Source organism: Vidua chalybeata, chromosome Z, assembly GCF_026979565.1.
Source record: "Vidua chalybeata isolate OUT-0048 chromosome Z, bVidCha1 merged haplotype, whole genome shotgun sequence".
Lineage (NCBI taxonomy): Eukaryota > Metazoa > Chordata > Aves > Passeriformes > Viduidae > Vidua > Vidua chalybeata.
In genome coordinates this window covers 16,193,881-16,210,772 of record NC_071570.1, presented here as the reverse complement: position 1 = coordinate 16,210,772, position 16,892 = coordinate 16,193,881, and the positions used below count along the sequence as shown (strand labels likewise).

Sequence of the window (16,892 nt, the reverse complement as noted above, 5' to 3'; positions counted from 1 at the left end):
GATATAGGAGGGAGGAGGGGAAGAAAAGATGTGGAGCAAGATGCAACAAAAAGCAACTCACGTGCCCTTTCAAAATCCCCAACTTTTTCACTGCATGTGACCACATTCTCTGCAGAGCTTGAGCTGTCTTCATTGCTGCAGGATATAATCTGTGAGCGAACGCCGTCTTTTCATCTGTTTCCACCACTCAACATGGTTATGTAATTCTAATACAATAGTGGCCTACATACTCGAACAAATCCTGCCGTCAGTTTCACACAGAAACACATCAAAACCACAGCAAGGAAATGTACTGTGAATTTAAGTGACTCCCAGTTTCAGAGATCCCAGGAAAATGCAGTGCTGTAATCTTATGTTTGCTTGTTTTTAAAAGAAGTGTCAAAAACAGATCACTATGCACCACTCTGTTCTTCTTCCAAGCCCATAGGGGTTCACCCCACCAGGAACCTAATTTAAACTTACAAGAAAAGAGGCTTAAGAAGCACAGTGCAGATGATCTGAAAATTAATATACTGACTATAATATTTTACAGGACTATGTGGGCTTGGCTCCAGCAAGAAAAAGGAGAAATAAATACAAAATAATACTCACTGCAAATAACAGCATTTGCCATCAAACATTTAGTAAAGTATCATTTGTAAGAACAATAAGCTAATTGTACAGCCAAACAGATAGGTTACTTTATTGGAAAATAGGTTAAGCTATCAGTCCCATTTATGCTGCATGAATGCTGTGAAATTTAAGCCTCAAATGAACTTTTCCCCTAGACTTTATGTAAGTTTCACAGGCAATGAACAGACAGGAAGACATACCAAGTCTTGTACACAATGCTAACCAAAACCTCCATACACAAATTCAATTTTTCACTAGTAGAGCAATATTAACTGCTAAAGAATATTAATTCAGACAGCAGTGGAAAATGTGAAGGGTTGTGTTGTTCATTTTTTAGTGGAGTTTGTTTTTTTTTTTTTTGTTGGATTGCTTTTGGGTTTTGTTTTTTTTTTTTTTTTTTTTTGAGGGGGGATGCAGTTAGGGAGAATAGTGGGTAGGAGGGCCACAGTGGGACAGTGTTCAAGTTTTTCCATTCAAAATAAAGACTGAATTCAGCATTCTGTATTTTGACTGTGACCACACCTCTGCACTAGCCAGCCGAACTAGGATGAACAGAGGCTTGCACCTTCATCACCAAGCTGCCAAGAGTGAACACGAAGGGGATCCAGGAGAAGCACAATGACACCAGCCCCCAACTCAGGCTACCCACTTGGACGTAAGACTTTTATTAGAGTTTGATCAAAACAGTTTAGGATCTCCATCAACATTTCTAAAGAGCACATTCCTCTCAACAGACTCACATTCACAGTTTCCAAAATTGGTATTTTTTATTTTTACAAAAAGGGCAGGAAAAAGAAACAAATATAAGTATGTCTTTGAGACTTCTCTAGCCTTGTGTTCTTAGCTTTTCTGTTTTCCTCCCCCTTGCCCTGAAAAAGCTTCAGAAGCACTCCTAATTGAGAAGAAAAGGCAATGATGACATAAGAGAATAGAAATTGTGAAACATGATCCATGAGCTGTTGTACTTATAACAGCAAGGACTTCTTCTTTGTTGGTTTTGGACTATCCTTTTTCTCTAAAGGAACATCATGAGAAAAATGAATGGACTGCCTCCACCAAAAATTAAAATGAAATTTTTCTGAAAAGAGATTTTAAAAAATAATCAGGAAATCTAGGAACATTGCTGCAAGTGAAGAGACCAGAGAGTTAACAGAAAGTGTTAACTTCCCAAATGCAAGTGTTTGCATTTGGATGTTTCATTTTGAAGGAAAACAGTATCTCCAGAATAGGAATACCTCAATTCAATCCTTTTAAACTGAGATAGAAAAAAATTCTGAACATTGTCCCAGATACTGTCCTTTCACTTTACCTGCATGCCTCTTCACAAAAAGTAACTATAAAGGGAAATGATAATCTAACTTCATTCCTAGCACCAGATTATAAAGGCAATTACAAACCTTTTACATATCACACCTATTATCCACAGACATTTAAAACTGAAACTCTTATTAAAAGCAAGCTCAATTCCAATGACAGATGCACATTCTGGTTCCTTCTGGAAGTCCATCCTGACAATAAAATGTTTGTGAATCATGTGGAGAAAGAAAACTGAGCATGATGATCTGGTTTATAAACTGGGGAAGGTGAAAAGAAAATGACAGCTCTCAAAAACTCAACCGAGTAACCTCAGAACATCACAACAAAATCTTACAACAGCAGGCTGCATCTCTCCACTCTCCCTAGTCAAAGTTTTACACCTAGTACTATGTTTTGATCTCTTCCTCTACAAAAAAGGAAGGAAAAAAAAAGGTATTTCCTCACACGTAATCTAACAAGCAAGACATAATCTGTTCAAGCAAGCAAAGCAGAAAGGACACCTTAAACAGTCTTACTGGCTCCATTATGGAAGTAACACAAAAAATAGAGGTCCTTGCCCTTCAACTTTTCCTGTCCCCATTCGTATGCTACTATGGATGTAAGTATAGAAACCTTGAAAGCTGAGTCTAGGTTTTCCCTAAAGACAGACTTACACAACAAAACTAAACGAGAACTTCAAGTTTAAGTGAAAGCTATCCACTTGTAACAGACACAGGGGCAGGGACTTCCCTAGCCACTGATAGGAACAGCCAGGGAGGCTGTGAGGGAGTCCAAAGCTGCATCAAGATGTAAGTATTCCTGGTCTCAAAGACCAGGTACACTATCAGAGAAACTGCCCGTGCATCTCACCTGCCCTCATAAAGGCAATTTTGGTGGACAAAAAAGGATGGCCTTAGATTTACAGACTTTCAAAGATCCTAATCCAATTCAGTTTCTGGATAACACTAAAGAAATGCCCTCTGTATAGAGTGGAGGCTCAGTGAAATTAGAAGCAATCTATACATCAGTGTGCGGTGTGAAGCACCACATCTCCTCTTTTTCAGCTGAATGCCATAGCCCAGGTTATTAAAGATGTCTACAAAATGATGATGATGCAACACAAGCTGCATAGCCAGAGCTTGCCAGGTATTCTTAACATAGTGAAATGTGACTGAAGAGGAACAGCACTTTTACCAGGCCTTTCCAGTGCAGTGAGGAAGCCACTTGGAAGAAGGCTCCAATTGATGTGTTCTCATGAATTATCTGTGTATGATATAGCAGACCTTTGATTAGGATCCAGGAAAATGAGAAAAAACTACTTTTACCCATGGATCGTTCACAATATAGCCAACATCTCACACAAAAGGAAGTACCTTATTTTTTTCCAATAAATGCTCTGATTCAGAGAAGCATATCCTATTTTTCATATAGGTTCCTGCACCAATACAGCAACTCTCAGAACGGCAACAGATCCTCCTCAAGAAACAGGTTCCTAGAATGATGAATGGCTCAAATTAAATAAAGAGAAGTGATAAAAAATGGTATGCAAAAGGTATCCACTAGAAGTAAAAGATAACTGCTCTTCAACAATAGCAGAAACTCCTTCTCTTTCCTCCTAGGGGCACAAAGAAGAAATTTAAGGTACAGCCCCATGTTAAAAGATCATCAATTCTACTTTCTACTTTCACATTCCAGTAAAAACAAAAATGGTTGCTAACATCACAATGGGTTATATTATCAGGATGCAGGAAGTTGGGGAAAAAAAAAGTCAAAAACTGTACATATAAGTATACTTCTGCAATGGAATGGAAATTTTTGAAGGAGAAGAAAAAATTCACGTAGAAATGAGACAGACAATCCGTTCTTCCTCTTCCCTCTAATGGAGAATTATCAGTTACATTATATAAGGTTTGCTTTCACCCAAATTACTCAACAAGAACAAATACTAGCAAAATACTTTTGCTCTATTGGCAAGGTAACAAACACATTCATCAGCAGCCTGGTCAAGTGGATGTTGTCCCTGCTTGTGGCAAGGGGGTTTGGAATTACATTATTTCTTATGTCCCTTCCAACCCAAATCACTCTGTGATTTTGTGTATTACCAGATCCTGTGTCAGAAACTGGTTTTTTTACACAATGCATGTAGGAACAGCAATCTGAAGGGCTGCCCAAAAAGATCTAAATAAAACATAAATTGAGCATAATGTTTCTAAAAACTTGTTTTTTCACAGATAAATGAGATAAAATCATGATAAGTTGAATGTCACTATACAGAAACACAAACCATTCTTCATGAAAAAGACAAGATATTGTTTAAAGTTTTTCTAAATCATATTTCACCCAGAAGTAATACCATTCAGTTGCTATAAATTGCAAATTCTATCTAAAACAGTACTGGCAAATACTGCATGAAGTACAACAAGCCTATTCCAGGCATTCACCTACCAATCTTTACTTCTTAAGTTTCATGAAAACTTTTAAAATGACCAAATGAGAACGGTTAACTACAGTTAACAAAACAATAATGAAAGGGTCTTTTGTTTCACTTCTTTCAGGAACAGTATCAATCCATCATGACAACAATGCCCACAGTCATTACTTGACACTGTGCTGAGCACTATTTCACTACGATTTTTGCTTCCAGTTAGCAAAACTACTACTTCTTACAAATCAATCATAATCAAAGCTCACAGCTGCAGAGCCAAGAGCGTAATTTAAGTTTCTTGACTTCAAGTCAAGTAGCCTTAGTGTTGTGCAAGGAAGCCAACACACAGATCTCCTAGATTTCTATCAAATACTAGTCTTGCAGGAAAATAGCCCTGTAATTGGAAAGCAGGGATCAGCCTTCACCCATTGTGGGAGTTTGAGCCTAACAGGTGAGGAAGAATTCCAGGGTGGCAGAATCTGCATTCATTTTTACCCCTTGTTGCACTGCGTCACAACAAATGCCTTCCAGACTGCATACTGAACTAGAATCCACTCCTACCCAGAACTGGGGAGATGAAGAGCAACAGCATTGTTCATCAAACTATTGAGAATATTAATTGACAGATGCATCTAGGTCTCATTTGCATTGTAGCCCTGATATTAACATTCATAGCATAATGCCCCAGATCTCCCAGTGCACAAAAAATTGTTTAACAAATTAGTCCAAGGGGATGGAAAAAGATTTCACACACAGAGAACTTCTATGCTGATCTGGATCTTTGACAAGTTGTGTGCTTTTTAACGCAAAATACATCACTTCATCCAGCTCACAGCATTTAAATGACAAACAAAGCTTAAATTAAATGAAGGACATCACACAATCCACCCAGTGCAGTAGCTTCCGCAGTAGCCTTCTTCAAATGTCTCGCAGTGATGAAACAACATCCCCAGTTAAGAGAATTTTTGCAGGAATTTGCCCAAACACAGTTTAAAAGAAAACCAACTCCACATCAAAATAGAGACATGTGATGTCAGTTTTATAAATATTTTTCTGCAATTCCAAAACAGAAGGGGACTAACCCAGACACTGAAGACAGTAAATGTGGCATAAGGCATCCTTTTGGTGGATTTTAGCATAGGGCACATAATCGCTGGGTAGTTTTGTTTTGTTTCAACTCTGTATTAAAGAAGCACTTAAATAAAAATGGGGAGACTTCACATATAAATATCTGAGTAATGCATACACTAGACTCTTCGGAGAAGGAAAAAAAAACCAACTTGTTTTTGGGGAAATTTTTTTCAATCCAAGACAGTAAGACACTCTCTAGGGAAACTGTATTTCCTACATATTTTTACCAAACGTTTACCAATCATACTGAACATTTTCAGAAAACGAGACAAGCATTTTTAAAGGAAGAAAAGGGAGAATCAGGATTTTCTTAAAATATTTTGAGGTCAAGTCACAATTCACCTTAGAAATTGCTTATGAAAATCTAAGGTGTATTGTATTTTTAATTTGTTTATTCTCTTACTTTCTAGGTGCTTTCGCCTTCTCAGACTTGTGAAAGTTTCCTTGCCTCTAAAAATAAGCACCTTTGGAAGGTTCTCACAAGACCAACACCCCTTTTCATCTTCAGCTAAGCAGTTTTTCCTTCCCAAACAAACAACTTCATAGGCTGGAGTGCAGCTTTGCATGCACCACATTTGTTTTAGTATGAACGAAACGAATTCTTTCTGATCGTCACAGTTGCCACACTCCTCATGCTCATTTACATGCAGCCTCTTGACTCTGTGAATTCTGCTGTTCAGTTCTTAAAAAGAAGCCAAGACAGCTTTCTAAAGCCACAAAAACATCCTAATTTTTTCTCACTGAATTACTCTCCTGCCATTTCTGTCAGCTGAACTGGCAGGCCAAGGGAGATGGCAGAACAAATATTAGAACTCTACAGCTAAATTCAACTTGGACAACAGATGAGGTTTCACTTTTAAGGATGTACCAGGAAAACAAGATTTTATAAATGGGAGAGATTAAATCATATAATCCTTTAGGTTGGAAATGTCCTCCAAGATCATTGAGTCCAGCTGTTAACGTAACACTGCCAGGATCACCACTAAACCATATACCTACGTGGCTTTTAAATACCTCCAGGGATGGTGACTCAACCACATACCTCGGCAACTTGTTCCAATGTTTGATAACCTTTTCTATGAAGAAACCTTTCCTAATATTCAATTGAAACATCCTCCACAACTTGAGCCTATGCCTTATGTCGCTAGCTGTATGGGAGAAGAGACCCACACCCACCTGGCCACACCCACCTTTTAAGCAGTCCTAGAGAGCAATGAGGTCATTCCTGATCATCATTTTCTCCAAGCTAAACACCCCCAGCTCCCCCAGCTGCTCCTCACAGGGCTTGTGCTCCAGACCCTTCCCCAAACATGCTCCAGCAATTCAATGTCTTTCTTGGAGTGAGAGGCCTAGAACTGAGCACAGGATTTGAGGTGTGGCCTCACCAGTGCTGAGTACACATGGACAATCACTTCCCTCTTCCTGCTGGCCACACTATTGCTGATACAGATCAGCATGCCAGTGGCCTTTGGGCCACCTGGGCACATGCTGGCTCATATTCAGCTGCTGTCAACCAGCACCCTCATGTCCTTTTCTGCTGGGCAGCTTTCCAGCCACCCTGTACACAGCCTGTAGCACTGCCTGGGGTTTTGATGAAAGTGTAGGGTACATTTATTGATTGTCCCACTCTGATCTGTGGTGGCGTGGCCCCACCTCAAGTCCTGTGTGCAGTTTTGGGCACCACAATACCTCAGAAGATATAAAGCTATTAGAAGAAAGCATCCAAAATGGTGAAAGCCTTTGAGGGAAGCTGTATGAGAAGCAGCTGTGGTCACTTGGTCTATTTGGCCTGGAGAAGAAGAGACTGAGGAGGGGCAGGCACCGATTTCTTCTCTGTGGTGACAGTGACAGGACCTGAGGGAATAGCCTGAAGCTGTCAGGGGAGGTTTATGTTGGCTGTTGAAAAAAGGTTTTTCCCCTAGAGGGTAGTTTGGCACTGAAACATCTCCCCAGGGAAGTGGTCACAGCACCAGTGCCTGACAGAGCTCAAGTAGTGTTTGAAAATGCTCTCAGGGACATGGTGTGATTCTTGGGCATGTCCTGGGCAGGGCAAAATGTAATTTTTATTTACACATATATGCACACTAAATACATGCCCTGTGGCACAGACGAACAGAAAGCAAACCTGCTTTCTTTCCCCCGCCGGCTCACGCTGCACGTTACAAAGGCTTACAAGCGCTGTCACTTCCTGCTGAATTTGCAGTGCAGTTTAGAGCCCGAGCAGGCAGCACCAAAAGCAGCAAGCGGGCAGGCAGCCGTGCCGGCTCCCGCAGAAGCGCTGCCCGGGGCGCCGCGAGGGGGCCGCAGCGGCGCTGCCCGGCGCCGGGAGCCGCGGCACCGGCGCCGCCGCCCGGCCCGCGCAGCGCGCTCCGCTACTGCGCGCTGGGGCCGAGCGGTTTTCATCACCGAGAAAAAAAAAAAAACAAAAAAAAAAAAAAAACAAAAAAAAACCACCAAAAAAACAAAAACAAAAACACAAAACCTGAGAATTCTCATTAGGCAAAAATCCTATTTCAAAACCGTCCTTTCGTAGTAAATATGACAGAAGACGTGATGTTAAAGCAAATTTCTTCGGTGGTTTTGCTTTTCTTTTATCTCAAGCTCATACTCTTTCTCAAACAGACTGGGATTAGGGCTTTTTTGTTTGTTTTGGCTTTTTATTGATTCCGGCTTTATTAAATGCCTTTTCTTGCCACATTTATTTCAGTAATTAATTGTACTATTTATAAAAAGGAAACAAACATATTCCCCATGCAGTTTCATGTTCTGGAAAAAAAGAGAAACATCTGGTACTCAAACCATGCACTAATGCAGACAAAGATACCATGATACCATGAAAGTAGGTACCTGAAAATTAGCAATCCTGCTTTTTTAGCACTTAACAATAAAAATTAGAGCTATAGTTACATTTTCAGAGTGAAACTGTTTCATCTGAACTGCTTTTTACCTGAACTTAAACACTTTCAGAAAGTACCACGAGATCCTTTAAGGTCCTGATTTTGCTGACATGAAAGAGTAATTTCTCATTACACCATAAAAGTAAACAACACACACAGAGGGATTTTCTAGAATTGATTCACTTGTATTTCACAGTACTTGTGATCCCTGACAGTAAGAGCAACAGGTAATAATTTCAACTGAGTATGGAAACATTACTAGGGATTGTGTGGTGTCTTTTTAAACCAGTGACACTTATTGAACAAATTAATCTTTTTAGCAAGAAAGTCACATTTTTACATTCCCTCTCTAATTATTGTGGAAAGGGGTTGCTACAAAAGCAGTCACCTGAATTAGTTTGGTTCTACCCAGAGGAGATCATCATTTACCATGATCAGAGGCAGGGATGGGGCAAAAAGCAGTATTTATGCAGCAGAGTGTTGCAAGTTCCAAACATTAAAACTCAGCATCAATTTACAACCCCCATATGTTGTGCCAATTAAAAGTACACACGCAAAACTTTCCTGGGATGAGTGGAGTAGTTTGCACTTGTTACAGCTGAATTCTACTGGACTTAGATGCATGCATATGCATCATCAAAAAATAGTAAAGCCTGTTACAAATGAAACAAAATCTTGTTCAAGATGAAGAGGGACAAAAAATAAACTGGTTGTATTCAAAACACAGCTGCAAGATACTCAGGCCTTATCTACTAATTATCTAAATCTCAAAAATTCAGCCTAGACTTATTCCAGGAGCAAGTTCTCTGTCTTTTGCTCAACAACAGTTTTCTCATTGCCCTGGTAAAATTGTTCCAGTGCTCCAACAGAAAGCAATCAGTTCTTCAAAATTTGTGAGGGAATAGCGTCAAATGAACTAGAAAACTGCCATTTGGGGAAAAAACAAAAACAGATCCTATTTCCCTGTCATCCCCACCCCCACGCCCCAAATTAAATTATTTTCATTTTTAGAAAATAGTTTCTGCCTCTTGAGAAATAACACTCTAGCAACTAACATTTTTTTTCATCAAAGATGTCTTCCTTTTCACATATTGCTTCACAGAGGATAGCCAGAAGCTGGTTTTCCCTAGTGTTCTGGGACCTACACACCAGTCCAGTGGAGGAGCCTTGAAAATGACAATTTACTTTCCCACAGGTGTCGAAGGTGCTCTAAAGAAAACAAACCTCACCTCCTGAGGCACAGCATGTGTCCAGTCTTGCAGTAAAGCAGATTTTTCCACCACCCGTTTTTTAAAAACTCAACAAGGCTTGAGGAGATAAAAACCTGGAAGCCAAGTGATTTCATCTGAAGATCAAAATTAATTGAGGTAAAAGGCTGACAGACCACTTGAATGTTGACTATGTGCATACACACTAGAAAGTAGAGAGTTTATTTGCAGTTTCGTTTTCTGATTATTTTTCCTAAACTTTCATCCTGTCACACAGATTATGGTGCTAGGAAGATTTTTTGCATATGCTTCAGGAAGGTAACTACTGAAGGGACATAGAACTTTCAATTAACTTGATCAACACTGGCTTTAAAAGCTACTTCTGACTTTGCCCCATTCACTTTAACTGTAAACATAACACATTTCTTTACAGTCACCATGTTTCCAGACCTTCTGCTCCTTGGGATACCCACACAAAATGAAGTCTGAGAATTAAAGTGCTACAGCAAATTGTGCATAAGCTGTTCAAGGGGACTGAACTTGTTTTGGCATAATAAAACAAGAATTCAAAAGTTTGTTTCTGGTGTGCTTCCAGTATCAGGATTTGCTGGTGAGGTAAATCAGACTCAGTAGGTGTACATAACCAATTTCATTAAGCTATATTTCATTAAGAGAAATATTAAGTAAAGTGTGAAATAAAGTAAGTGCAGCCACCATTCCTGAAGTGCCTCACTGCATTAATTGTTAATTCTCTGCAACTAAAACATAGCTTTTACTCTTGTGGCATCTTAAAATTAAAAAGAAAAAATAGGGGAAAAAAAAAAAACCAAAAACAACAAACAAACAAAAACACAAACAGAAACACAAAACAAAAATCCAAACAAACTAAAAAAAACCAACCCAAAACCACCCCTCTGCAAAAAAATCCCACAACAAAAAACTACCAAACCACTGAAGCACCATATGTATTACATGGTCCAAATTTCTAATTATCATTTTATTCTACTTTGGCAGTACACTTTGTACTACTACTGTTTTTGGATGCTTCATCTTCCTACATCCATATTCAAGTAGCAAACCAAGCAGTAGAAGTGACCAACTCTAGCATCAAAAGATTGTTATTCCATTGGTCATTCAACACCTGTAACTCTGGAATCTGAGAAAAACAAGCTGGGTACCTACCTACTGCTTCCTGAAACTGGTTTTCAAAAGCCAATTCATTACTAGGATACAATCCAATCAGGCCAGCATTTATATTTAATCATCCAGTCATAATGCAAGACAATTCAAACAATGGAAAAATTGTTCATTTCCAAGCTTCACCCCAAACCAGATCTCCTATCCCTGTTAAGGTTTCTAGTAGCTTTGTTCTCACTCTATTAATAGAACAATGATATGCCGTATTCTTGAAAGCATTTTACTTTTAGTCAAGCATTCCTGTGTGTATGTATCTACTAAGTATGTAATCTTACTACACACTGTCATATTAGCTTTATTTTCTTCTCTGAACGAAGTAAACCTGAATATAGCTCTGTATAATGAATAAAATTTAACAGTACATTTGATCACATCTATGCCTAAAACCCCATAAAATTCACACTATACAATGCATTTCATATAACCACCAATGCAATGCAGAACACAAACATCAAACTTGAGGCCACATTGACCAAGACACCAAAACTCTTTAAAATCAAGATCTGAACTCTATAAAACCCTATATAATCATGTTTTTTCAAGTTTTGATCTTGAAGTCATAGATTCAGCATCATTCATATACATGCCACAACAAACAGCTCAATTTATTAGCCAACTTTTCACTGTTTTCCAGTCACACCAGTCATACCTCTCCACATTCCTTTCCTTCTAGAGCCACACTCCAGCCTTCAAGGTCTTAAGCAACTCGCCTCTCCCTCTCAAGATGTCTCAACAGTCCACTCAGCCATGCCAGTGAGCATTGCTGAAGTTCACTCCTAAACTTTAACATGGCTTGCAAGCAATTAAAATGAAAACAAAATCTGTTGCAAAAGGGAGTTTAGCAATTTTTCTGTCATCCAGACAGTGAGATGCACTGATTCAGATCTGGGGATTGCATTTGAAAGGTTTAGATCTGTAAGTCCTAAAAATGCCGTAACTTATATTGATACTTCTCACAGTGTATCTGGAAAAAGTAAACAAATAATCACCCAGCCCCTCCCAAGACCTTATATACCATGAGATAATGGATTAAGCCAGATGCACCTGCTTCAGTAAAACACATTCAGAATCCCTTTACTCAAAGCAAAGGTTCCTCCTCAGTCCAAAGGACTATAATTATTTTTTCAAACAACAAAATCAATCATATAGCCACAGCTCTGAATTCTGGGACAGTGTTGCCAGCAACCTATCATCCAACATAAAACAGTATTACATAAAATTCACCCGTACATGGTAGCAATGATACAACTCTCAGGCAAGAAAACAACAGAAGGGTAGATGAGAGTGGTAAAATTCAAGTGTTTTCCATTCCTTTCCCTCAATATTCTTGCAAGGCTGGATGTGAGCCATGCAGTTATACATGACTTTACTAACATAATTATGAAGAATTTAACACATACGCTTGCAGTGTATGTAGAAATTATTCCTACCAATAGTGTTAATTACAGCAGTAAACAAACAAGCAGTAAATCAACACAAGGGACAGAGGGGTGAAGTCAGCTGCCCCTTTTCCTTCTTATCAAGATAGTAACTTTCACGTGTTTTGTTCATTCCTATAGCACTAATCGAAGTTTATCTGCAGCCCTTCTTTCTTCACTTGAAAGGATGCTAGCAGAACAATTCAAAACTAGAGCCCTTGATACAATATTTCTACCAAAACACTTCATATGCATGTAATATCAATGTAAGTAACTGCAGGCTTCATTCCATTAAGTGAAACCAAACTGACACAGCCCTATGAAATAGGGCCACTTCCACTGAACTGCAAACTGAGTACACAAAGAATAAACTAACCAGAACAAGCTCAGCAAGTGACAGAAAAAAATTTATTCCTCCTTTTGCAACTTTCATAAACCACACAAGGGTTTGGAAAGAACTAAGAAGGAAAAACAAGAGAATCCTTTTGCCTATGTGGCTGAAGGGAAACTAAACAGGTCAGAATCATTAAGGTTTAGAAATGCTTCCATTAAATTACCACCCAGAGCAAATCTCATTTTGGTAGCTACTAAAAGTTCTTTCTCAACTGAGATATGGAACAGAAAGTTTTCTTCTTGTGGTCTGAGCCACATGAAAGAGCATTATACAATTCAAGAACCTTCTGACACACAAAGTAGAAGCAAACTGTAATAAAGTTCCCACCTGAAAAAACCCTGAAGTTATGTACCTGCCTACAGATGAAAATGTTTTTAAAAAATCTAATCAACTTAGTGCGACCCAAGAGCTTCAGTCCATTTATATTGCTGCAGAAGATATTAGGAACTTATGTACTGGCTTCTACAACATAAAGCAGGAAAAAAAAGCTTGGAAAAGGAGCTGAAAATTAGGTCAAATTATAAAAACAGGGGAGAGAAGTTAATGAATAAAATTTAGCTAATTAAATTCTGTAGTTCACACCATAGCAATATTAAATAAACATCATAATAACCTGTCAAACAAAAAGCCGTTCAGAAAATAATAAACATACTGAAGACATCCACATTTGTTAGAACTAGATTGTAAGTATTTCACATACACTAAAGGGACAGCAAAGAGGGATAGATCAACAGTACTCTGGTGCAGCGGGTCTCACATTCTACCAATAGCTTGACAAGTGTCTCTGAGGTACAAGACTCCTCACTTTCTTCCACTGTCTTAACCTATCCTTAAAACTTTCAGGTTTTCAGCACTGGGCACTGCACACAAACAGCCAGGAAAGAATTATTGCCAAAGGGGAAAAGAATGCACAGCAGCTATTGGAAATGTCAGCAGGCATCTATCTGCAATCAACACTATGTCTTCAGAAGTCTGACACTGGGATTTTTTTTCCCTAATGTAACACATCATACAGAGGGGTAAAGCACATACAAGTATTTATCAACTGCCAGCAACAGAAAGGGAGTTCCTGCCAAAGTACTGTGTCAGAAACAACATCCCCACTGAAAGACTTTTAGGAAACTAAGTGTTAGAAAATAAAAATTTACAGCCAAACTATAGTCGTTACTTAGCCCACAGACAAAACAATGCAAGTACAGCTCCACACAGAATAAACGAGTTCTTATGCATCATCTAAAGAGCATGCACACACATGCTACCAATTAGCTATGCTACTGTCACTTCAATTGCTTTAATAATGTATCAACTCTATGAACAGAATAACCAAAACCACAGACCACTTTTTATTTCTGGAATAAGAATTGCTATGGAAAACAAAGAAATAAAAAAATGTAGTTATTTTTCATCCTGTTCTGCAACTCTTCAAAAAGCTTCTGAAATACTGCTTGGACAGAAGACTCCTCAGCCATGGCCATTAAAAGAAACTCACAATATCCACTAAATTTTTGCAAGTGTTGGAACACAGAAAGAAGAGCAATCAGTGCCAAGTGCTGACCCGGGCAGCAAGCTGCTCAGTTCAGTCAAAGGCCAACAATTTGCTTCTCAGAGCTTTGTTTAGGGAGCCTAGAATGACAGTCTAGCTAGACATTCTGCATTATCTCTGAAAAGCTCATACTGACTAAAAGTCATAAGGGGTAAGCATTTGGAATGCTCTCTTATCATAGAATAGGCATGCATGTGCAAGCAAAAGGTAGGGCAGGCTAAGTATATACAAATTATTAAGCCATAAATCAATGAATAATGAATAGGTGCATTATTTCTTGTAGCTGTACTTAGATGCCATAGATCAGAGCTAATTTCTTTCCAAGTTTGTTTGGTTTTTTTTAATACTGTGTTTTTTTAACAAAACCATCCAAAACTCAGTTATGAAACACTCATGCACTGTCATTTTTCAGATCTAGAGACTCCAGTGGCAGAATACACAAAAAAGATACTGTTCCCCGCTTACTTAATAGGGTACAACACAAGACACAAACACCTGGAAAGCTGCTGCTGCTGCCTGTTTAGTTAACTGCTAGAACTACAGGCCTTGAAGGAGCATTTTCTTCTTTACTACATTTTGGAGATCTGGGATACAGATGCCTGAAGAGTTCATGAAGGCATCTCTCCTACTATTTAGTAAGTTACATGATTCTTTATTCTCACAAAGCATTGAGAGTAATTGCATTTACATATTGTTTTCCACTGTACACTTCAGTTAGGATGCATTCAGGAGCATAAATCTGCCTGAAGGCTGGTACTTTGCAGTATATGTTTCTCCTGTCAGCACAGATGACACAAAATTCTTGGAGAGTTCTTAATTTTCATGGTAAGAAATATATCCCAAATACAGCTTTAAAAAATGAAGTGATTCTAAGTTGACTTGCAATTTTAACAGCCATGAATTATAGTCAGAATTCCTAGTACAGTGATAAATTTTATATTGTTTGCACAGCTTCATTAGGAAAAATAAAGAGGAAGCTAGAACTCACAGCTGTAGAATCTCTCCAGGTTCTTCTCTCTTTTTCTACAAAATAATGAGCAAACTGGTGTCTTTATAAAATAAATTAAATTGTGGCCTTATTAGCAACTATATTATAAGGAACATAACCATTGCAGTAGCTACACTGACCATGTCTCCCTACTTAATTGAGTCCACATAAGAAACATGAGCTCTCACGCATTAGACAGAAGGAAAGATCAGCCAAAGCTCCCATTTTGCTGACAGAGAAGCTGGCACTGAATTCATAACCAACAAGCAACTTCCATACTGCATGGATTCACAGCTGTGAACCAAAAAGAAGCTTTAACCAAACCAATTAATTCTTACTTCTTTACATGAAAGGCAGGCTCTAAAATGGTTTTAAGAAATGCTATACACTCAGTTGAGACATGACAACCCACACTTTTTATCAAGCCAACAGAAGTACTGCCATTGATTTCAAAAGGATTCCACCAATAAAAGCAGACTGAAAGAATGTTGCTATTCGGACAAATGGAAGGAGACAGACAACACAGTCTGGCACAACATTTGTCTGAATACACTGCAAAGCATCTTACTTCAGGAATCATTCCATGACTATAATTTCGTTTAAGTGAAGTATTTAAGCTATAGCCATATGAAGTGAACATCTGTAAATGCAGGCTTTGTAACTCCTATAGCTCAAACGTGCACGAGTCAGACTTTCCATCCATCTCAGGACAACACATGTAAACCTCATCCCCAAGAGACCCCTGCAAGGCAAGGCATCAGCACGTTATTACGGCTGTTTCTATTTCTCTCACCCAAGCCAACAGCACATGATTACACCTACTTACCAAATGTACTGGAGCAACAGTGTCAAATACACTGGGATCTGTGTCAAAGGGCTTACAGGAAGGATTAAGAAGAGATGAAACACTCAAATACAGGTGAGGTTGAAGATAACAGAACAAGAAGAGTGGATTAAATTACCCAGATTAACAGCATAACCTCTGTGGCAAAAAAAACCCTAACCAAACAAAACCAACAACAAATAAAAACTAAACCATTCAACCAAAAAACAACCCGAACACACAGAGTATGGAAATAATCTCATAAAATAATCAACACTGCAAGGATACTTAAGAGTACTGATTATTCTACAAGCCATGAAACAAAGTATGAGGTGTAAATAAGTGTTTATGGCTTCCATCCACATTTTAGTGAAGGAGGGAGGAGTGACTACAGATAAGCTCAGTTTTCTGCATGCCAGCATGCAAACCACACCACCCCTCCTCCTCTCCTGACAGATGCTGCCTACTACTCCATAGCCACGTTGATTACTGCAGGTCAGCAACTGACAATCTTAAAAAACCAGGACCAGTGAGAGGGGGAAGTGGCTTTTCTTCATCAAACTTCTGAGCTTGTTTCTCCACTGGGGTTATTTTCGGTTAAAACACTGACCTGCACCCAGAGCCCAACCAGAATTTAAAATACAAAACTTCGTGTAGCCTTCGGGCGCCGCAGGAACCTGCAAGGCGCTTCGGAGGACAGGCTGCCTCCCCGCTCCCATTTAACTGGAAAAGACACGGTATTCCCACCGCCCTCGGCTGCAGCATTGTCTCCGCCAGCCCGCGCCGGTGGGAAGCCCGCAGCAAGCCCGCAGCCCGCACTGAGCGGGTCCTCCCCCGCTATACGCGCGGCTTCTCCGCCCGCAGGGCGGGTGGTCCCGGCGCGGCTCGGGACGCCGCCGCGGCCGCAGGTGAGTCCCGCGGGTTAGAAACACACCTGTGCGCCGGCGTTACTCGCCCTCC

General features: G+C 39.3%; 1 protein-coding gene across 4 annotated transcripts in view; it reads right to left on the bottom strand.

Moving 5' to 3' along the window:
• TJP2 (tight junction protein 2) overlaps positions 1-16,892 on the bottom strand; it is a 63,493-nt gene that overhangs the window by 26,543 nt on the left and 20,058 nt on the right. Inside the window, exon 1 of one of the 4 annotated variants that reach the window (XM_053931962.1) lies at positions 62-133. The exons of the other annotated variants lie outside the window; for them this stretch is intronic. Coding sequence (XP_053787937.1) covers positions 62-133 — 72 coding nt within the window. Of the gene's footprint in view, positions 1-61; positions 134-16,892 lie in introns of those variants that run through there. 4 annotated transcript variants of the gene reach the window in all.